Raw genomic sequence first — 24,012 nt, forward strand, 5'->3', positions numbered from 1 at the left:
GGTTATACTAAAGTAACTCTATGGGCAATGACAAAAAAGTAGAGACAAACAAAAACAATTTTGACATTCTGATTTATTGAGAATATTAAAGATATGCAAATAAAAGCAGAAATGTCTTAGAAAATAGGTGTCACTGTCCTATTAAGTATAACAGACTTTTGGCCAATAGGGTATAAGTAAGTTTTATCCTTGGTGATGTTACTTTATATAACATGAGCCATAAATGATGCTTGTGATCTTGACACACTGGAAGATTGTGAGTATGCACAGAAAAGATCAGAGATAATCAAGGCATGTACATAAATGAGGGAGACACATATTAACACAATCGCATTTCACTATAGCAATCATTTAATCTTCTATCTTCAGGAGACCCCTATACTTTGCCTCATGGCTTACTGCTTTTCCAGGGCTGGTACGCTTCTAAAGGTTGACATTTTGGTCAATCTTCCAAACTGAGCGCTCTACCATGCTGCTAGCAGGGGCAGCTTAGTCTCTGTAGCATTGGAGGACTGATGTTGATCAGCGACCAGTCCAGCTTCAAAGCAGATCGTGTAGACTCTACACTCCCTGACAGAAGTTATGTCGCTTATCCATGTTATGTAAATAAAAGCTTATAACCTGACGTTAAATTCATCCATTGGTTTTATAAATTACTCTTTTGAAAGCTGAAACCCTCCCAAATTTGGTTTAGGTTAAGAAAATAAATTGGCATCAATGCTGAAATATTGATCATTTAATGAACAGAATGGTCAGATTTTGGCAAGACAAAAGTTTTGTCGCCCACAGAAAGTAATGTGATATTCAAACAAATAATTATCTTAAAATACAAATATATGTTGCATAACATTGGTGATTGAAGTTGTGGTGCTATTAGAGTCATATTTAATATTTTGTGTGACTTCCATGAGCTTGAAGGACTGCATCCATGCGGTTCAACAATGATTCATACAATTTATTAATGAAGTCATCAGGAATAGCTAAGAATGCAGTCTTGCATGCCTCCCAGAGTTCATCTAGATTCTTTGGTTTTGTCTTCCAAGCTTCCTCTTTCATCCTACCCCAAACATGCTCAATGATGTTCATGTCTAGTGACTGGGCTGGCCAGTAGTGTTGAGCCACCCCCGTAGTGTTCGAGTTCGGTTCGGTTCGTCGAACACCCGTGTGTTCGCCGAACTGTTCGTCGAACTGTTCGTCGAACACCTTCGAACACCGTTAAAACCAATGGCAGGCAAACAAAAACACATAGAAACACATAGAAAACACCTTCAAAGGTGTCCAAAAGCTGACAAACTGCTCAGAAGACACAACTAACACATGGAAAAGTGACAAGTACATATAGTCATGTGAAAAGAAAAGAGGTGGAGGAGTAAAAGGAGGGGGAGACACAGATATAGGCATGTCATGCCCTTCTAAAATCCAAAAAGTGAGAAGCCGACACGTTCAGTCCGCTCCTGCCCGTGCCACCTCCGCGTCGCCGGGTTTGTGCCAGAGCCGCGGTGAACCCTGACGGCCAGCCCCCCTCTCCCAATACTGGTGCCTGTCCACTGGTGGGTCGAGCGAGCCCCCCTGTGGTGGAGGCAGCTCTAAGCTTTTTAATTTAAATTGTCTCTCTAATTTGAATGAATACACTTTAAATCCATTTACAAGGATCTATTGGAGGGCAAGTCTCATGCCAGCAGCCGCGTAATTCCAGCTCCAGTAGCGTCCACTAAAGCTGCTGCAGTTAAAAAGCTTTTATAAGGATCGAGCTCGGCTGTCCACCGCAAGGCATCCTACTGCCAGTCCCAGCCCCTATGCCTTGGGGTGCCTCCTGATGCTCTTCACTGAGTATCCCGTGGTCCCGAAGCATTTCCTTTGAAAAAATTAAGTGTCCAAACTACAGGTGGTGTAGCTTGCTTAACAGCCGGGATAATCCGCTGACTAGCAGACACTGCTACTAGGCACAAAGTATTTCCTGGGCTAGATGCAGTTAAAAATTTGTAATTAGATACTCTCGTTGGATGCTGAGAAAGCATTCCATAGAGTCTCCTGGCACGCCATATATGATTCTCTTAAAAAGCTTGGGGTAGGGGTCTAGGGGACCCTTTTATAGCCAAAATCACGGCCCTGTATCGCAATACGTCACCTAGGCTGAAGATAAATGGAACTGTAGCACCCTGAGGGCTCGGTTGCTACAGAGGTATTGCACCTCACCCAGAGGTGTGATATCTCACTCTCAGGTAAGGATGGAGTGTGGATCAGGACCCGACACCTGCATGCATTACACCACATTGCCGTGGGGCAGGGCGACCAATATGCCCCTGAGATGGGCACGACAGTCCCTGTCCCTGGCTGGAGTGGGGGGAGGGAACACTGAGGAAGGGGAACCCTGTAGTGCAGGAGCAGGGAGGAAGCAGTTCCTGGGTGCATTGAGAAGGGAGTATAAAAGGTGGGCACCATCTTAGTTCAGTGCAGAGAAGTCTGAGCAGAAGTGGCAGGGAGCAGGGGCTCTGCATGAGCTCTGCTCCGGAGGCGGGCCTAGTAACAGAGGCCCAGGCCTGGAAGAGGGAGAAGGAAGGAAGAGGAGCGGAGAAGGCTCCAGGAACGAGGAATGAAGGGATCCCAGGGGTGCGGACGGGCGAGTCGCCACCGCACGCCCGAATCCACCTGCGTGGAGGGGTCAGGCCAAAGGGGGAGACCGGTCCCCGAAACTAGTGGAGGCAGGAAACGACCCTCAGCTAGAAACAGGAGGCTGTGACATTTTATGTGGCGCAGCCCCTCGCTACACCCGCTAGGAAGGCACCACATAGGGTCAGGGAAACTGGCGCCAAGTTTACCAAGAGGAGGCCCGAGGCAGCCGGACAGAAGGGTTGGTAAGAAAGGCCAGACAAAGGACACACAAAGGGGGTCCTGTGAAGCGCTCCAAAGTTATCTGGGAGTTGTCTGAGCCCCTCACCTGGTGAGCACAGTATGACGTGGGCAGCCGTTACCTGCAGACGTGGTCTGGATAATAAGAACTGTGAGTAAAGGCCCTGGACTGCATCACTGACTCCGTGTCGTTACTGCTGCTGCCCTGCACCATCACCCCCATCCTCCGCATACACTGCCCTGAGGCTATACTCCTCCCGTGGGGAGTTATGCTACGCTCTGCTGCACCCACAACACCAGCCTCAGCGGTCTGCCCTGGAGCTGCGTTTCACTCTGACCGCAATCCACGGGTGGCGTAGTCGGACATTTAAACATCAAAACCACATAAATAGTTCCGCCACTGGTTTGACCGCCCTGAGCCACGGAACCGGGTCGCCGCCACGGAGACTACAACCACCAGCATCCACCAAAAAGGGTCCGGCTCCGGGTGTCCCAAGGCCCAGGGGGCGCGTCAGAACATTTTCATCACCTTTCACAATCACCAATGGGACAAGGCAGGGATGTTCTCTGTCCCCTCTCTTATACATCCTAGTGACGGAGCACCTGCTCTCATCAATTCGCCATAACCCCAATATTAGGTGGATTGAGGTGGGAGGCACCGAGTACAAGTGCTCTCTATTTGCTGATGATGTCCTAGTATATATCACTCAATCACATATATCCATCCATGCTGTTATGGCTGAAATAGATCACTTTGTTACATGGTCAAATTTTAAAATCAATGCAGCGAAGTCTGAGGCCCTCGATGTCTACCTCCCCAAATCCATATAGGATTCCATCCAGTCCAACTTTCCCTTTGCCTGGCCCTCACAGGGTATCAAATACTTAGGAATTCCTATTCATAGAGACCTCTCCCATCTATGTTATCTTAATTTTGGGCCCTTTATTGAACAACTCCATACAGACCACGGTTGGCAAGTTAGAACTGTAAGATTCACTACGTGAACCACTGGTGTTTTGTGGAAAAGCACATGTACACTGTGTTCCAAATTATTATGCAAAAAGTGTTTAGGAGTGATAAGGGAAGAATTTGTTTGTTTGTCAGTTAAACTCATTGATGGTGATGTGTGTCAGGGCTCTTTATATCACTGTAAGCAATTGCAGACACCTGTGCTAATTAGTTTGGCAGGTGTGTCCAATGAAAGGCAAGACTACTTAAGAAGGCTGTCTCACATTATTAAGCAGCCTACATTTTCTGCCAAAATGGGAAAGAAAAAGGATGTGTCGGCTGCTGAGAAGCAACAAATTGTGGAGTGTTTAGGTCAAGGCATGACTACAATCAACATTGTGCGATGATCAGGATGAAGTGTCTTGGCAATCAAGAAGTATGTAGCTGATTCACAGTACACACGTGTGCGTGCTGATAAGGGCAAATTGAGGACTCTTTCCTACAGGCAATTACGTCAGGTTGAAAGAGCAGCGGCAAAAAAGCCTTGTCATAGCAGCAGACAAGTTTTTGAAGCTGCTGGTGCCTCCAACGTCCCCCGAACAACAAGATGCAGGGTCCTTCAGAGGTTTGCAGCTGTGCATACGCCATCCTGTCGACCTCCTCTATCCACTTCACACAAGCAGAAACGGCTCCAGTGGGCCAAACATTACATGAAGACTGATTTCAAAACTGTTTTGTTCACGGATGAGTGCCATGCAGCGCTCGATGGTCCAGATGGATGGAGTGGAGGATGGCTGGCTGATGGACACCCCATGCAAACACGGCTACAGCGCCAACAAGGAGGAGGTGGAGTAATGTTTTGGGCTGGAATCATGGGGAGAGAGATTGTCAGCCCCTTTAGGATCCCTGAAGGCGCTAAAGATGAACTCCATAATGTATGTGGATTTTCTCAAACAGCACTTCCTGCCATGGTTCAAGAAGAAGAACCGTGTATTTCACAGCAAGGTCATTTTTTTGCATGATAATGCACCATCTCATGCTGCACATAAAACATCTGCATCTCTGGCTGATATGGGCATAAAAGGGGACAAACTTATGGTGTGACCCCCATGCTCCCCTGACCTCTACCCCATTCAGAACCTTTGGAGCATCATTAAAAGGAGTGTCTATGATGGCGGGAGGCAGTTCACATCTAAGCAACAGCTCTGGGAGGGTATTCTGTCCTCATGCAAAACAATTGAAGCAGAAACCATCCAAAACCTGACAAATTCAATGGACGAGAGAGTTCAGAAGCTCCTTTCGAACAAGGGGTCCTATGTGAAAATGTAACATCACCTAGAATAAAGTTTTGAGTTGAAAACTGTTTGATTTCAGTTTCTAACAACCTGCTAATGCTTATAATTTCAAAAATGACCATTTTTTTGGTCTTTATTAAAATGAAAAGATTGATCGAAAAGTTTGGGGGATCTAAGAGTGTGGCAACCCAGTAGTCTCGATTACTTAGAATTCTGACAATATGAGGGTCATGCTGCAGGTAGTGCAGCAAGAAGGCACTTATGTGTCTTGCGCATCTCGGAGCCCCAAAATTATTTTCCGGGCTAGATGCAGCTAAAAATTATTATTAATTTTAAATCTGGTGAAGCTTTAGTATAGATGGCCTAATAGGATCAGTGCTGCACACTGCTACAAAGCCCAAATTATTTTCCAGTCAAGATACAGATAAACATGATTAGTAATTTTAAATCTGGTGGAGCTTATTATAGATGGCCTAATAGAATCAGTGCTGCACACTGCTACAAAGCCCAAATTATTTTCCAGCCAAGATACAGATAAACATGATTAGTAATTTGAAAGCTTAAAACGGTTGGTAGGGTGATTTTAACCAATCATCAAGCTTTTACTCTCCCCAGGATGACACAGGGGTAGAAAAGTCGTTTCGGATCCATGATTTGTTCATCTTTATGAACGTGAGTCTGTCTACATTATCAGTGGAGAGCCGCGTGCGCTTATCTGTCAGCACACCACCAGCAGCGCTGAACACACGTTCAGACAGAACGCTGGCTGCGGGGCATGACAAGATCTCCAAGGCGTAAGTGGCTAGCTCCGGCCATTTATCCAGATTGGAAGCCCAAAAAGAGCAAGGGTCCAGTGACACAGTCATGGCTTCAATGTTTACTTGGAGATACTCCTGTACCATCGTCTCTAGGCGTTGACTATGTGTCAGACTTCTTGTCTCCTGTGGCCTTGCAAAGGATGGGCTAAAAAAGTGGTGAAATGATTCCGCAAAATTGATGTTACCAGCAGATACTGTGGTTCTGTTACGGTTTGAGTGCTGAACACTTGACGGTCCCACGGTTGGCAAGTTGGAACTGTGAGATTCACTACGTGCACCACTGGTATTTTGTGGAAAAGCACATGTAAGATTCTGCAACAGTCTCTGCTGATACTCCTGCATGCGTGCATCCCTTTCTATGGCAGGAATAATTTCTGCAAATTTACTTTTGTACCGGGGATCTAACAGTGTGGCAACCCAGTAGTCAGGATTATTTCTAATTCTCACAATTCGAGGGTCATGTTGCAGGTAGTGCAGCAAGAAGGCACTCATGTGTGTTGCGCATCCAGGAGCACCAAGTCCCTGTTGTGTTGGTGGCGAGGTAACAATCATGCTTCCTTCCTCTGTCCTCTCCCCCCAACCTCGCACAACAGAAATGTGATCAAGGTCTCCCTCATCTGATGAGTCTTCCATCAGTTCGTCCTCCACTTCTTCCTGGGCTCCTGCACCTTCCTCACTAGTTTGGCTGCTACCATGCGCCCTGGTAAAACCATCTCCCCCACCCTCACATGCCTGCCGCCTTGGTGCTGCCGACCGTCTGGACCTTGCAGATGTTAGCCCTTCCGCATACAACTCCTCCTCCTCTACTTCCTCCACCTCCTCTTGTGCCACCACCTGACTCCGAATTCTGTTTAACATGTGCTCCAGCATGTAAATCACCGGAATAGTCATGCTGATAATGGCATCGTCAGCACTAAACATCTTCGTCGCCATTTCAAAACTGTGCAGAAGGGTGCATAGGTCCCTGATCTGAGACCACTCCTCCAGCGTGATTTGCCCCACCTCTGGATCTCGTTGGCCCAGGCTATACGTCAGAACGTATTGCACCAGGGCTTGTCGGTGCTGCCACAGTCGCTGCAACATGGGCAGAGTTGAATTCCACCGGGTAGGCACATCGCATTTTAGCCGGTGAAGTGGCAGGCCCAACGACTTCTGTAGAGATGTAAGTCGCTGAGCTGTGGGATGCGAACGGCGGAAGTGAGCACACAGCGACCGTGCCCTCTGCAGAAGGCCATCTAGTCTGGGATAGTGGGCTAAAAATTGCTGGACAACCAGGTTCAACACGTGAGCCATACAAGGCACGTGTGTGACATTGCCCCGGCGAAGGGCCGCACCCAGGTTTGCAGCATTGTCGCACACGGCCTTCCCTGGTTTCAGGTCCAGTGGAGACAACCATTCATGAAATTGGTTCTCCAGAGCTGACCACAACTCCTCAGCTGTGTGACTCACATTTCCCAGACATTTCAATGTAAAAACCGCCTGATGACGTTGAGCCCTACTGCCAGCATAGTAAGGAGGTGTGCAGGATCCCTTCTGCGCAGTTAGAAAGCTTGTGGCATGACCAGACAGGCTTTGGGTGCAGGTGGAAGACCGAGAGGAGGTTGAGGAGGCAGAAGCAGTGGAGGAACTTTGACATAAAGAGGATTGACGCACAACTCGTGGGGACGGCAAGACTTGGACAGCAGCCCCTTGTCCTGCTGTCACCATAGTTACCCAGTGCCCAGTCAGCGACATGTAACGTCCCTGTCCATGCCTACTCGTCCAAGTGTCTGTGGTGAAATGCACCCTGTCACACACAGAGTTTCTCAAAGAAGCGGTGATGTTGTGTGCGACATGCTGGTGGAGCGCAGGCACACCTTTCTTTGAGAAGTAGTGCCGACTGGGCATCTGGTACTGGGGCACTGCGACGGACATAAGGTCTCGAAAATCCTCTGTGTCCACCAGGCGGAAAGGCAGCATTTCTGTAGCCAAGAGCTTGCAGATGGTGAAATTCAACCTCTTAGCTTTCTCATGGCTAGGAGGAAATGGTCTTTTACATGTCCACATCTGAGGGACCGAGGGCTGGCTATTGTGCTTAGACGGGGTTGATAAGGGTGTCCCCGGCAAACTGCCGGTCTGTGAGGAAGATGCAGGCGGACATGTTAGGTTGCCTTGATCCAAAGGTGGTGCTATCGATGTCGGACAGCGCTCAACACCAGCTGGTGTTACCACCTCCAAAGAAAATGATGACCTGCCAATCATGCTGGCTGTTGCGGGTAAAGAGGTGGCAGGTCTGCGCCCCAAAACAGGTGTGACTGCTGTCCCCCCAGTCACAGAGGATGAAGAGGCCGCGGATGCACAAGATATGGCAGACGGTGGTTGGCCCGGCCGGCTAGGCCGCATTGTAGCACACTGAGCTTCCCACTGCAACTTATGCTTCATGTCCATGTGCCGGTTCATGCATGAAGTACTCAAACTATGTATTTTTTGGCCTCTACTTAGCTTTTGCTGACAAATGTTACAGATAACACGAGTTGGGTCATCTTTATCGATCTGAAAAAATGCCCAGGCTATGCAAGGCTTAGCACCCATGCGACCTGAAGAGCCACCACGACTTGTGGTGAGAGGCAGAGTTGTGTTTGAGGATGCAGTTGTTGACGTGCTTCCAGTACTACGTCTCTGTCCAGGAAGGCGCAACCTGACCTCGTCGTCACTAGCATCTTCCTCCACCTCCTCTGCTGACCTCATCTCTTGGCTGACTGTGGGTTGACAGTAAGTGGGATCTCCAACCTCATCATCATCACCCTGTGCGTTATCACACCCGTCGTCCTCAGAGCCAACCTGTTCCTGCCCTGACAAAAAACTAAAGTTGTCGCTCCAATCAGGTATTTGAGTCTTATCATCGTCTTCCTCATTGTCTCCACCAACAGGAGTTACAGTTTGGGAATGAGGGTCTACATTATGGTCAGAACCTTCTGCGTCTGGTCCTGGATCCGACTCATAAAGATTCTGGGCATCAGTGCAGATCATTTCCTCGTCTGGATTCACAGAAGCGCTGGAGTCGACCTCTGATTCCCAGGCTATAGTATGAGTAAACAGCTCTGCAGACTCAACCATCTGTTCTACCTCATACTCAGACGGGCAGCTGGAGATTTGGGAGCTGTGAGGAAGCAAGTGCGATTGGGGTGACACCTTTGAGGACTGGAGTATTTGTGATGTTGAAGTTGATGTGGAGGAGAGGCCACTTAAAGGAGCACTTGATATCCGTTGAAGCACCTGCTGTTTTTGTGCCTCATCTGGAATTTGTAGCGATTGGCGTGGCCGTAAGAAAGGGATCTTATCACATTGTCCGCTAAAAGAAGTAGACATTTTAGTTTGGCTGGAAGATGGTCTTTCTTCTGCAGATGTTACTGTTGCTTTAACACCTACCCCACGGACACAACCTTTTTTCCCCTTCCCAACACGCCTATTCCCCTTTCCACCAGCAGCAGGACTTTTTCCACTCATTTTGGTGGTTAACTAATTCACAACTCTGGAGTTGTTTGCACAAAAAAACAATGGATGGGAACCGAGCAGAGCTGAGTAGCCAAACTGTGGTATTAGGCCAAAACTATTGGCTGGGTTAGATGCAGAAAAAAATTATATTCAATTTGCAACCTGATGGAGGTCAGTATAGATGGACTAATAGAACAAGTCCCACACACAGCTAGAAGCCCAAATATTTTTTCAGAGGTAGATGCAGAAAAATTTTTTATTCAGTTTGCAACCTGATGGAGGTCTGTATAGATGGATTAATAGAACAAGTCCCACACACAGCTACAAGCCCAATATTTTTTCAGAGGTAGATGCAGAAAAATATATATTCAGTTTGCAACCTGATGGAGGTCAGTATAGATGGACTAATAGAGAAAGTCCCACACACTGCTAGAAGGCCAAATATTTTTTCAGAGCTAGATGCAGACAAAAAATTATTTTGAATTTGCAACCTGATGGAGGTCAGTATAGGTGGACTAATAGAACAAGTCCCACACACTGCTAGAAGGCCAAATATTTTTTCAGAGCTAGATGCAGAAAAAAATTATATTCAGTTTGCAACCTGATGGAGGTCTGTATAGATGGATTAATAGAACAAGTCCCACACACAGCTAGAAGCGCAAATATTTTTTTCAGAGGTAGATGCAGATAAAAATTATATTCAATTTGCAACCTGATGGAGGTCAGTATAGATGGACTAATAGAACAAGTCCCACACACAGCTAGAAGCCCAAATATTTTTTCAGAGGTACTGTAGATGCAGATAAAAATTATTTTTAATTTGCAACCTGATGGCGGTCAGTATAGATGGACTAATAGAGAAAGTCCCACACACTGCTAGAAGGCCAAATATTTTTTCAGAGCTAGATGCAGATAAAAATTATATTCAATTTGCAACCTGATGGAGGTCAGTATAGATGGACTAATAGAACAAGTCCCACACACAGCTAGAAGCCCAAATATTTTTTCAGAGGTACTGTAGATGCAGATAAAAATTATTTTTAATTTGCAACCTGATGGAGGTCAGTATAGATGGACTAATACAACAAGTCCCACACACAGATAGAAGCCCAATATTTTTTCAGAGGTAGATGCAGAAAAAAATATATTCAGTTTGCAACCTGATGGAGGTCAGTATAGATGGAGTAATAGAACAAGTCCCACACACAGCTAGAAGCCCAAATATTTTTTCAGAGGTAGATGCAGATAAAAAATATATTCAGTTTGCAACCTGATGGAGGTCAGTATAGATGGACTAATAGAGAAAGTCCCACACACTGCTAGAAGGCCAAATATTTTTTCAGAGCTAGATGCAGATAAAAATTATATTCAATTTGCAACCTGATGGAGGTCAGTATAGATGGACTAATAGAACAAGTCCCACACACAGCTAGAAGGCCACATATTTTTTCAGAGGTAGATGCAGATAAAAATTATTTTTAATTTGCAACCTGATGGAGGTCAGTATAGATGGACTAATAGAGAAAGTCCCACACACTGCTAGAAGGCCAAATATTTTTTCAGAGCTAGATGCAGATAAAAATTATATTCAATTTACAACCTGATGGAGGTCAGTATAGATGGACTAATAGAGAAAGTCCCACACACTGCTAGAAGGCCAAATATTTTTTCAGAGCTAGATGCAGATAAAAATTATATTCAATTTGCAACCTGATGGAGGTCAGTATAGATGGACTAATAGAACAAGTCCCACACACTGCTAGAAGCCCAAATATTTTTTCAGAGGTACTGTAGATGCAGATAAAAATTATTTTTAATTTGCAACCTGATGGAGGTCAGTATAGATGGACTAATAGAGAAAGTCCCACACACTGCTAGAAGGCCAAATATTTTTTCAGAGCTAGATGCAGAAAAAAATTATATTCAGTTTGCCACCTGATATTGGTCAGTATAGATGGACTAATAGAGAAAGTCCCACACACTGCTAGAAGGCCACATATTTTTTCAGAGGTAGACGCAGAAAAAATGATATTCAGTTTGCATCCTGATGGAGGTCTGTATAGATGGATTAATAGAACAAGTCCCACACACAGCTAGAAGCCCAATATTTTTTCAGAGGTAGATGCAGAAAAAAATATATTCAGTTTGCAACCTGATGGAGGTCAGTATAGATGGACTAATACAACAAGTCCCACACACAGCTAGAAGCCCAATATTTTTTCAGAGGTAGATGCAGAAAAAAATATATTCAGTTTGCAACCTGATGGAGGTCTGTATAGATGGATTAATAGAACAAGTCCCACACACAGCTAGAAGCCCAATATTTTTTCAGAGGTAGATGCAGAAAAAAATATATTCAGTTTGCAACCTGATGGAGGTCAGTATAGATGGACTAATACAACAAGTCCCACACACAGCTAGAAGCCCAATATTTTTTCAGAGCTAGATGCAGAAAAAAATTATATTCAATTTGCAACCTGATGGAGGTCAGTATAGATGGACTAATAGAATGATGCTATGTCCAAAAGATTTTACTTCACTAGGTGCAGTAAAAAAATTGGTATTCTATACACAGGTGGTATATCTTGCTACACAGATAAGCTACTCCACTGACTAACACACTCTGCAATAGGCCAAAAAGGATTAGCTTTGCTAGATTCAGCCAAATACTGTGAAAAAAACTTGCACAGCACTGGCACAGACCTGCCTGGCAAAATCTGATAGGAACTGATGTAACCTAGTCCTGAAAAGGACTGCAATTACAATTAGTCTTTACTCCCACAATCTATCTATTTAAGAGCACAGACCTGCCTGATAAAAGTCGTAGGAAATGCTGTAACCTAGTCCTTAAAAGGACTGCAATCACAACTATTCCCTACTCCCAAGCTATCTGTAGATTTGTGCGAAAATTGGCTTGAAATTAACAAGGTATAGCGCACACAGCAACAGCGGTGCCGTCTAACACGCAGCTGCAGCAGTGAGAAAATGGTGGCGACGGGGAAAATGGCTTGGTCTTATAGGGCAAGGACATGTGACATACACTGCCAATGACACATGCCCTTGCTTGTGTGAAAAAAAGCACTTCGCTCCGTGTGTGCGCTGCTGATAGGCTGACAGATTGCACCTCCCCACTGTAAATGCGGGAAAGAGAAAAAAAAAATGGAGATCTTCATTGTTCCTGCAGAGATCCATCCCCTGCCCCTCCCCCCACCCCGCTGTACACTCAAACTGCGTATTAACATTAATTTTCATCATTACTGAGAAAAAATCCAGTTATGATTTTGGTGCACGAACAGTTATCGAACATAACCTCGAACAACCGAATTTTTCTCAAATTGTTCGTGTTCGCCGAACGGCTCGAACACCGCCCAAAACAGCTCGAATTTGAGATTGGCGAACAGTTCGAGTAGAACAACGCTCATCTCTACTGGCCAGTCCTTAAGCACCTTGATCTTTTTTGCCTGGAGGAACTTTGTTGTAGAGATGGATATATGAGACGGAGCACCATCCTGCTGCAGAATTTGACCCCTTTTAAGATTTGGAATGTAAGAGGTAGCTAATACTTCTTGATATTTTAGGCTATTGATATTGTCTTCCAAATTTGCCTTGCAAATGTTTCGCACACCCCCATACTGAATGTAACCCCAGACCATGATCTTTCCACCACCAAATGTAACCGTTTTCTGGGTGTATTTTGGATCCATACAGGCTCCAGTAGGTCTACTGCAGTATTTGCGGCGGCTGTGGTGTAATTCTACTGAAGATTCATCAGAGAAATCCACCTTCTGACACTTTTCCAGTGTCCATCTGTTTAGTAGACTGTGGAACTTTGCAAATGCCACACGGTTTTTTATTTGCCTTTTGTTTAGTGCTGGCTTCTGGGCACTGATTTGACCATGGAGGCCATTTCGAGACAGAATCCTACAAACTGTTCTAGTTGACACAGGGACTTGAGGTGACCAGGCCTGTTGGACCTCTGCTGCAGTGGAAGAGGGGCTTGCTTTGGATTTTCTAACCAACAAACGTTCCTCCTGAGCAGTTGTCTTGCGGGGTCTGCCGGACCTGGGCTTGTCAAACACATCTCCAGTCTCTTCAAATCTTTTTCTAATTCTTTGTACTTGATGCTGAGATACATTAAAGGTGCCAGCCACCTCTGCAGTGGATCTGGTCTTCAGCCTCTTGATAATCAAGGCTTTCGTCTCAGGGTGGATTTTTGGCATGTTGCCAGTGTTAGAACCTTGTTCTTAGGTTTTTTCCTTTGCTGGTCACATGACCTTGTTGGCCTATTTAATCCTGCTCCGCCCTTCTGGCTTTGCTGGACTTCATTGTTTAACTACTTTCTAGCTAGCCTGTGCTCTGTATCTAACTCTGTTAGTTTGCTTGGTCTACGGACCTCTATGTTCTATATATTTTGTTTGTTCGTCTGTCTGCTACTATTTCTGTTAGAAGGTGTCCCGTTTTCCTCCCAGTCCTTAGTACTTGTAGGGATTCCTTCCCCACATCTATAGGTCTCCGTACAGACTAGCTTAGGACTTTAGCAGGTCTGATCGCAGGATCAGGTCCCCTGTTACATCGTAGGGATTAAGCTGAGTTCTATCGTAGGGACAGATCTCCTCTCTTTCCTTAGCTCTGGTAGCAGAACATAACAGTAAGTCCAGCCCAGCAAATGCTCTAAGGAAAGATTTTTTCTGTTCCATCATGGTGTTGGTTCTGGATTTGGCTAAACACCTGCAGGGACTCTCTTTGGAGGTGACTGAGCTCCGTCAACACGTGAGTAACTGTCCTGGAGCACATTTCTTGGAGCCTAAGGTACGTTTGCCGGATTTATTTTTTGGTGAACACCGAGAATTTTTTTCATTTAAAAATGCTTGCTTATTGTATTTTCGTTTGAGACCCAAGTCCTCTGGGGATGATTCCCAGCGCATAGGGTTTATAATGTCACTTTTGCGCAAAGAGCCTCAGGAGTGGGCCTTTTCTTTGCAACCTAGTGATACATGCTTCAGTTCAGTGGATAGTTTTTTTTCTGCTTTGGGACTATTATATGATGATCCTGACCGTGTCTCATCAGCTGAGACTGAGTTAAGACGTTTGAGACAGGGATCAGGTAATGTGGAAAAATATTGTACTCATTTCCGTCGATGGTCTACTCAAACAGGGTGGAACGATTCTGCTCTGAAAAGTCTATTTCTTGCTGGGCTCAGTGAAAGGGTTAAAGACCTGCTAATTGCTTATCCTACACCTGAAGATTTGCAACAGGCTATGCAATTAGCTATACGGGTGGATAGGAGACTGCGTGCAAGGGTTAATGAGAGCAAATCCTCTGCTATGTCAGTTTCTGGTTATGAGAATGTGTGTACTAACAGTGGTGAATCGATGGAGATTGGAGCGATGGCACCTCGCTCTCAAGAAAAAGATCGCAAATTTTCTGAAGGCTTGTGTTTCTATTGCGGAAAATCTGGTCATTTAATTAAAGACTGTGAGCTTCGTATCAAGAAAGAAAAAAAAATGGTCAGTCATGCCCGTATTGCCTGTTTAAATTCCAAGGGTGTATTTTTAGCTGCTTCCACGATTGCTCAGGAAAAATTAATGGAATTTCGGGTGTTTGTTGATTGTGGGTCTACTCTGAATGTTATTGATGGGGGATTCTTGGAAAGACTCAATTTAAAACCCGAACCTTTATCATCCCCCATTGCTGTGGTTTCTGTGGATGGCTCCCCTTTGAAGAATATTACTCTCAAGGTCTGTGAATTTCCTCTCACTATTAATGGTGTTCACCATGAGAAATTGGATTTGGTAGTGTTGAATAACTTGCCTTCTCCAGTAATATTGGGATTGCCCTGGTTAAAATTTCACAATCCTGTACTGGATTGGTCTACCAGTGAAATTAAATCCTGGAGCCATAAATGTTATGACAAGTGTTGTAACGGGCGTATTGCAGCTTTGGATAAGGGAGAATTGCCTGTTCCTATTCAGGATTTTTGGAGAGTTTTTTCTGAGAAGGAATCGCAGGTATTGCCTCCCCATAGAGACTATGATTGTTCTATTGAATTTGTCCCTGGAGCGAATCTTCCTAAAAGTCGTTTATTTAACCTTACTATTCCTGAGAGAAAGGCTTTGGAGGAATACATACAGACAAGTTTGGCCGCCGGTCACATTAGGCCCTCTAAGTCTCCTGTGGCGGTTGGATTTTTTTTTGTAAAAAAAAAGGACGGCGGTTTACGTCCTTGTCTGGATTTTCGTGAGATTAACAAAATTACTGTACGCAATCCTTACCCACTGCCATTGATTCCTGATCTGTTTAACCAGTTAATGGGGGCCAAGTGGTTCTCTAAAATCGACCTTAAGGGGGCATACAATATGTTGCGCATGAAGGAGGGTGACGAATGGAAGACTGCTTTTAACACTCCTGTGGGTCATTTTGAGAATCTGGTTATGCCTTTTGGTCTTACTAATGCTCCTGCATTTTTTCAGAATCTTATTAATGACATCCTTAGACCTTTGATCGGCAAAAATGTGGTTGTGTATTTGGATGACATTTTGATTTATTCGTCGGATCTGGAGTCTCATTGGCGGAGCGTACGTGAGGTATTACAGTTATTAATGGACAATTCGCTTTTTGCTAAGCTGGAGAAATGTGAGTTCGCTGTACAGAGAATTAGTTTTTTGGGCTACATTATCTCCAGCGAAGGTTTTGAGATGGACCCGGTTAAAGTTCAAGCTGTACAGGAATGGCCTAGGCCTATTGGTTTGAAATCGATACAGAGGTTTTTGGGTTTCGCCAATTATTACAGAAAATTCATAAAAATTTTTTCTAGTATTGTCAAACCTCTGACCGATCTCACCAGGAAAGGTGCTGATGCGGTTCAGTGGTCTTCTGAGGCCATTGAAGCTTTTGTGTATCTCAAGGAGAGGTTCACCTCTGCTCCCATCCTTATGCAGCCTGATGTGACTAAGCCGTTTTTGGTTGAGGTTGATGCTTCCTCTGTGGGGGTTGGCGCAGTATTGTCTCAGGATAACGGGGATGGATTACATCCCTGTGCCTTTTTTTCAAAAAAATTTTCGGAGACTGAACTGAATTACAATATTGGTAATCGGGAATTATTGGCTATTAAACTCGCATTTGAACACTGGCGCCACTTCTTGGAAGGTGCGGAATTTCCCGTTCAGGTTCTTACGGATCATAAAAATCTGATATATCTTGATGCTGCCAAGCGCCTGAATGCCCGTCAGGCTAGGTGGGCACTGTTTTTCTCGCGGTTTAATTTCTCCGTTACTTACATCCCTGGTACTAAGAATGTTAAGGCGGATGCCTTGTCTCGCAGTTTTTCTCCCATAGTTGGTGCTGAGAAAGAGGAGAACATTTTACAAGAAGGTGTTGTGATAGCTGCTTTGGACTCCGTTTTGGAAGATGAGATTCTTAAAGCACAGGAGAATGCCCCATCTAACACTCCTCATGGGAGGTTGTTTGTGCCTGGGACCTTTAGGAGAGATTTGTTTGTTGAGTGTCACGAATCTCGGTTGGCAGGTCATCCCGGAATCTCTGAGACCAAGAGACTGGTGGGTCGCAGTTTTTGGTGGCCTGGATGGCAGAAGGAAGTCATTAAGTGGGTGCGCCAATGTACTATATGTGCTAGATCTAAGTCCTCACATACTCCTGCTGCGGGGTTGCTTTGTCCTTTGGAGGTTCCCAGTGCTCCTTGGACACATTTGGCTATGGACTTTATAACTGACCTTCCCCCCTCTGAGGGTTTTACTGTCATCTGGGTGGTCGTGGACCGTTTTAGCAAGATGTGTCACTTGGTTCCCTTCGTCAAACTGCCCTGCGCTAAAACTCTCGCTAAGGCCTTTGTCAAGGAAATTGTCAGACTTCATGGCGTTCCTACTGACATTGTTTCTGATAGGGGTCCTCAGTTCGTGGCTCGTTTTTGGCGTGCCTTTTGTGACAGGTTGGGAGTTCATTTGTCGTTCTCGTCAGGATATCATCCTGAATCTAATGGCCAGACAGAAAGGAAAAACGAGGATGTTGAGCAGTTCTTGCGTTGTTTTGTGGCAGACAATCAAGAGGGGTGGTCTGAGTTTCTGCCACTTGCTGAATTTGCTCTGAACAATCATACATCTTCTTCTGCTGGTTGTTCGCCTTTTTTTTGTTGTTCTGGGAGACATCCGTCGTTTGGGTCGTTCTCCAAGTTGGGATCTGCCGTGCCTGAGGAGGAGAATTTTTCCGGTGATTTGGAGAGAGTTTGGACGGATGTGCGTGGTAATCTTCAGGAGGCCAACAGAAAATCTAAAGACTACTTTGATAGGAAACGACAGGAGGTTTTGTTCGCTGTTGGTGACATGGTTTGGTTGTCCTCTAGGAATCTGCGGTTGAGGATTCCTTCTAAGAAATTGGGTCCCAAGTTTGTAGGGCCCTTTAAGGTGCTTCAGGTTGTCAACCAATCTGCTGTTAGGTTGGAGGTTCCTACCTCCTGGAGAATTAATCCGGTATTTCATGTCTCTCTGTTGAAAAAAGCTGTTGTATCGGATTGTGACGCCTCTGCCTCTGTTCCTCCGGTGGTGGAGGACGGGGAATATGAAATTTCTTGCATCCTTAACTCTAGACAGTATAGAGGTAGCTTGCAGTATCTTGTGGCCTGGAAAGGTTTCGGACCCGAGGATAACTCTTGGGTGAGGTCGGATGATGTTTCCGCGTCCAGACTTATCAGAGCGTTTCACAGGAGATTTCCTGATAAGCCTGGTCCTAGGGGATCCAGAGGATCCTCTTAGAAGGGGGGGGTACTGTTAGAACCTTGTTCTTAGGTTTTTTCCTTTGCTGGTCACATGACCTTGTTGGCCTATTTAATCCTGCTCCGCCCTTCTGGCTTTGCTGGACTTCATTGTTTAACTACTTTCTAGCTAGCCTGTGCTCTGTGTCTAACTCTGTTAGTTTGCTTGGTCTACGGACCTCTATGTTCTATATATTTTATTTGTTCGTCTGTCTGCTACTATTTCTGTTAGGAGGTGTCCCGTTTTCCTCCAAGCCCTTAGTACTTGTAGGGATTCCTTCCCCACATCTATAGGTCTCCGTACAGACTAGCTTAGGACTTTAGCAGGTCTGATCGCAGGATCAGGTCCCCTGTTACATCGTAGGGATTAAGCTGAGTTCTATCGTAGGGACAGATCTCCTCTCTTTCCTTAGCTCTGGTAGCAGAACATAACAGCCAGAGCTCAAGTTGCAGTTCAAGTGAAGGTCTGGGGTGCTAGGTTTCTTTTTGTATACACACCCACTAATTAACCGATCATTTACTGAGCACTGGTGAGGATGTAAACTAGGATTGGGTGCATTATATGACCAGGCGACAAAACTTTTGTCTTGCCAAAATCTGACCATTCTGTGTTCATTAAATGATCAATATTTCAGCATTGATGCCAATTTATTTTATTAACCTAAACCATATTTGGGAGGGTTTCAGCTTTCAAAAGAGTAATTTATAAAACCAATGGATGAATTTAACGTCAGGTTATAAGCTTTTATTTACATAACATGGATAAGCGACATAACTTCTGTCAGGTAGTGTAAAGCATAGAACCTGCAATGGCTTCCACTGAAGGTGACTGGCTTCTCAGAGATTGCAGGATGGCCAGTAAGTAACCAAGGCACTGAGCTGTAAACTAAAGAATTAAAAATCCCTCCATTCTTAAGAATGGAAAGGACTTTTAATAAGAGGAAAATTGCAAAGTGGCTTGTTCTTACAAGCACCTTGTAATTTTAATCATTTAAGAACTTGAGACAGTCCCTTTAATATTACATTGTGTAGGGGTAATTATAAAGGGTAGTGGCTAGCGGTGTTGGGTGTCAAAGGACTGGACACTGCCGTACCATTATACTTTGGACAGGGAGTTTAGATATACTACTAGGCCAATGAACAGAAATCTTTCACAGTGTAAAGGAAGCCTTTGTAAGACTGCATAAGGTATCTGCACATGACGTCTTTTCAGGCGGATTCCTCCTGAAATCCACCTGAAAATACGCCACAAACCCGCAGCAAAAAATTAACCTAATGCATAGCAATGTAACCTCTTCAGGGTTCATAAACTGTTAAGCGGTTCAAAGCAGTAGCATGTTCATTCTTCGGGCCGCCTTCCTAGCGGAAGTCATACAACAGTAATGGTATAAATTATAGAAAAAAGACCCCCGCAAAATTGCAAGCGAAGCCACTTCTTGAAAAAGATTGCTGACTTCTAAAGCAGCTCCACCTAGGAAAACCTCAGTGGGTGCGCCGGCGTGTTAAATATCTTGTGTGTACATACCTTAAGGTTGTTCCTCAAGCTTTCCAGCAGATAACTAACCACCAACAAGGTAAGCTCCTACATTGATAGGTCAGCTAGGTCAGTTTAAAAACTTGACCAATTGTAATTTTGCCCCTGAACTTTTATTACAAATTCAAAGTTCATGGTACAGTTTGTCCATTATTGTATCGCTCTATCTTGACTATAACTAATTTTTTTTTCTGAGCACTGGATACCCATACTTCAGGACAGCTTTTGAAGTCTCAGCTCAATAACTCCATGACCTCTATGATTGATTGAGAATTATGCCTGTTACCCTCAGAGAAGTTTTATAGGCTCAACCAATTGCCGGAACAGTTCCATTCCATCTTGATTGTGAGTCAGCCGGTCAATTAAAAAAAGTAGGTGGTTTGGTCCATAGAGGAGATGTTTTTTGATGTTCTCTTTAAAATGTCCAACTAGATTCAAGGTAGTTTACTTGTCATGACCCCTTTGATTTAGTGATCCATGTCACAGCTGACATCTTTGGTATCTGGCAGGTTATGAAAAGTATTTGAATCTTATCTTTTATAAGTGTGATGCCCATTTTGATTTGAATAAAAAAGGTAAAAATACATTTCTTTAATATCATTGTTAGTGTTTACCTTTATTATTGTACTTTGTAATGAATTATCTTTTTTACAGGAGACCTAAGAAATGATCCTGACTATCCTTACACTTATTGTCTATGTTGCTTTTAGCTGATTCTCACAATGTATGAACACCTAAAACAGTTCAGTAACAATCTGACATAAAGTATGTAATCTACAACCTGGACTGTACAGTCTGAAACACTAGAATAGTTCATCAAAACAGACTTAACTACAATTCACACGAGGCTTCTAGGAGATCAGTGATTCATGAATTATTGATGCTGACCATGTAACCTATGGCATAGGACATAAAGATAAGCACAGAAGATTAGAGGCATAAAAACAGATTCTCATAAGTACTAAACAGTCCCCGTTGTTTGAAGACCAGATGACACCTTCTTCTATGTAAGAGGAGTCGAAATTTAACACCTTGATGTCCCTCTTCGTGTGCAGAGTGTTCAGTTTAATTAAACATCGAGCAAAGGCGTACTTGGAGGCACAACTGTAAGCTTCCACATTACAGACCTCTTCAAACATCATGTCAAAATATGGATTGTCCTACAGAATATCAAGAAGAATTTCATCAAGTACACAATAAATTAAAGTTGAACAGTTTCTTAGGGCAGAAACCCTTTGATAGTAGAGTTACTGAGGCAGTCTGCTGATTGGCACAGGTCCATACCCCAATGCCCCCAATACATGTTAGTTAACTGTTAGACAAATGATCATATAGCCAACAGATATCTCTCTCGAATCTCCATACACAGCAACGTTCAGTTAGATAGTAGCGGCTTATGACCCCATCGATAATAAAGATTGGCCATTGAAATTTAACAGTGGCTTATTTTCTTCCCCAACATTTTCAGCTGGTGGAGAATCCGAAGGCCCCCATATCTGGCCAACATCAAATTGTCAGCCAATTCCTCAGAAATCAGCTAGTTTGGGCATTCTTAAACAAATGTGTTTAAAGGTCTTACAGGGGTTGTCCGATGTAAAATAGTGCATTTTAATCAACAGATCTTGAAATATTAAGAAGTTCTACAATTGGCTGTGTTTAAAAAAATGTTGCTTGTGCAGAGGTAACTAACCTTATCTGACAATAGCTGATGGTCACACATACACAGCTTCTGGCATGGGGATATAGTAAATCTGAATATACTGATGTAATTGGCAGGGACTCTTTTTAGCTGCTTCTTTGTGTGAAGTATGAGCTCAGAGGTTGGATCGACACCTAAACTGAGCTCACAGCTTATCATTACAGTGAAATCTCAGACGTCACTGAGTGTAGAGCCCCAGAGTGAATGAAATTACTCCTCTTTTCTTGTTCTTTTCCTCTGAGGACCAAGCTCATACAGACTATTTGACTGGACTTTTCACCGGCTCATTCACTCTGAAGCTGCACTCAGTGATATCCCTGGCTTCACCAAAATGATAAGCTGTATGCTCAGTTTAGGCGTTTGTCTGATTAGACCACAAACTTAGGCCAGAAAATCAGGCTGTCAGTCATTATAAATCTCACACACTGAGAAATCTGCTCTAAGCTATGATGGGGGCGTGTTCTTCTTTACTTTGAGTATTGCTGCTTGCTTATGATTGGTCAGCATCATACAGGGAGAAAAAGAACACGCCCTCAATTAAAGCTATATGATAACACACACTTAGACTTAACAAAAGCTTACTCATTAGGACTGCGATTGTTGTTATTACGTTTGTACCGGAAAAAGACTGTTTTCATTTAAAGACAGGTGCAAGTTTGTGGAGTTCAACTCTGCTTTGACATAGAATCCGGTGCTTGTGTGAACTCTTGTACCTACCTGAGAGCATGAATTCCTATACTGTATACCCCCGAAAATATTTTTTGAATTGTTCCCGCGCTGTATGTAAATCTGGATGGTCCAGTCCAATTGGCATCATTGCTGCGACAATCTGTCCCTCCTCTCTGCTGCAAATCGCCGTCCTCTGCCTTTGATTGATGTGAATGCGTCATCCACATAGCTCAACGAAATCTCGTGCCTGTGCAGTAGCATTGCTGGTGGGTGCAGGCACACTTTTCTCTACCCTACTGCGGGCAGGGCATAAAACATAACTGTGCATGCACAGAGACACGTCATTCCGGCTCCTATGTACCGCAACCAGTAGGGCAGAGCAAAGTGCACCTGCGTGAGCTTGCAATGCTACTGCACAGGCATGTGATTTCGCAGGATGCATCATCCACATTAATAAAAGGCGGAGCGATAAGCAGCTGAGAGGAGAGACAGATGCCGCAGCAATGACGCCCATAAGACCGGACCATCTGGATTTACATATAGCTCAAGAGCAATTCAAAAAGTATTTTTGGGGGTATACAGTGTAGGGATTATTTATCTCAGGTAGACACTAGAGTTCACGCAAGCACTGGATTGTATGTCAAAACAGAGTGATGTTTATTGAACTCCATAAACTTGCATGAGTCTTTTAATGAAAGCAGCATTTTTCCCGTACAAACATAACAACAACAATCACAGTCCTTTGTCAATAAAGGGCAAGAAATAACAGGGTTTCACCCAGACAGCAATTCAGGTCCAGCATTAGGCTCAGTGAGCTCACCTTCACTGGCTACTCACCAGCTCTAACACATCACGCTGCTCAGCTTCCCTAGCTGACAGAGAGTCAAATGAACTCATGGCCTGGTTCTAGTCATAGCTAACCAGGCGCACCTAATCAGGAACGCTAATGCAAGGATTTAACCCTGTCCTACCTGGCTTTCCTACAAAAGGGAGAGTCAGGAGACAATAGACAACTTTGTGGAATGCAGTACAAGAGCTGTAAAACGTGGTGGCATTTGTTCAGACACTAAAAAACTGGTGACAAGTTCCCTTTAAGGATTCTAGCTCCCATAAATACAGAGCAGCTTACTGGTTGTACTGATTGTACCAGTATTGTGCTCTGTTCTGATTGTGGCAAAAAACCCAAAACCATTGCCTGCAGACAGGAGATCCCACTAAGGACAGATTGATATGTTCAGTATTTGGTCAGTATTTTCCATCAGTATTTGTAAGCCAAAACCACGAGTGGAACAATCAGAGGAAAAGTATAGTAGAAACACGTCACCACTTCGGCATTTATCACCCACTTCTGGTTTTGGCTTACAAATAATGCTGTAAAATACTGAACAAATACTGAACGTGTGAACGTGGCCTTAAAGAAGAACTCTCATTCAGTTTTTTTATTGGCTATACCTATGTAATTTTGTATGTTATATAGTGTAAGTGTGTTAATATACTCTCCAATCTTTCCTGGTTTCCAGCGTCACTCTAGACCTCTTTTGGGTCATGTGGATCACACTGGGGTCTATGTATGAGCAAGAAGTTGCTTTTACAGTGTAATCCTATACAGCCTCAGAACGTTGCTCCATAGGCTTACATTGTAAAAGCGACAGTAAAACAAACTGTGCCATGAACTTTGACATATTAGTAAATATAGTAATTTTTTTCTGAACTTACAGTGTCTGGTTCCTTCCCATCAATGAACTTGAGATCTTTCAGAAACCACTTCTCAGCCACTTCATATATTTCATCTAGACAAGCTCTGTAATGTTTCACCAAGGATATGTGAACGTCCTCGTCCTTAGCCACTGAAAGACATACAGTAAGTACAATGTTAGACAGTGTTTTTTTTTTTTTTTTAATGATTGAAATGATATATAATGTACATGAATCATCTGCTTGAAATATTGAAAGGCTTTA

The 24,012-nt window shown here is 44.0% G+C and overlaps 2 protein-coding genes across 4 annotated transcripts in view; one reads left to right on the forward strand and one right to left on the reverse strand.

Moving 5' to 3' along the window:
* Positions 1 to 24,012, forward strand: part of LOC141159456 (uncharacterized) — a 511,885-nt gene that overhangs the window by 88,406 nt on the left and 399,467 nt on the right. For all 3 annotated transcript variants that reach the window (XM_073645460.1, XM_073645463.1, XM_073645461.1), the window contains one exon: positions 23,772 to 23,914. The gene's annotated coding sequence lies outside the window, so the exon portion shown is untranslated. The remainder of the gene's footprint in view (positions 1 to 23,771; positions 23,915 to 24,012) is intronic.
* The window catches only part of EXOC1L (exocyst complex component 1 like), a 40,333-nt gene continuing 36,179 nt past the window's right edge, over positions 19,859 to 24,012 (reverse strand). The window contains exons 2-3 of the mRNA XM_073645465.1: positions 23,770 to 23,900; positions 19,859 to 20,845 (exon numbers count right to left, since the gene is read on the reverse strand). Of these exons, the coding sequence (XP_073501566.1) occupies positions 20,582 to 20,845; positions 23,770 to 23,900 (395 nt within the window). The 3' untranslated portion in view covers positions 19,859 to 20,581. The remainder of the gene's footprint in view (positions 20,846 to 23,769; positions 23,901 to 24,012) is intronic.

The sequence above is a fragment of the Phyllobates terribilis genome, unplaced genomic scaffold, assembly GCF_046119375.1.
Source record: "Phyllobates terribilis strain yellow unplaced genomic scaffold, ASM4611937v1 Scaffold_1__5_contigs__length_1240528914, whole genome shotgun sequence".
Lineage (NCBI taxonomy): Eukaryota > Metazoa > Chordata > Amphibia > Anura > Dendrobatidae > Phyllobates > Phyllobates terribilis.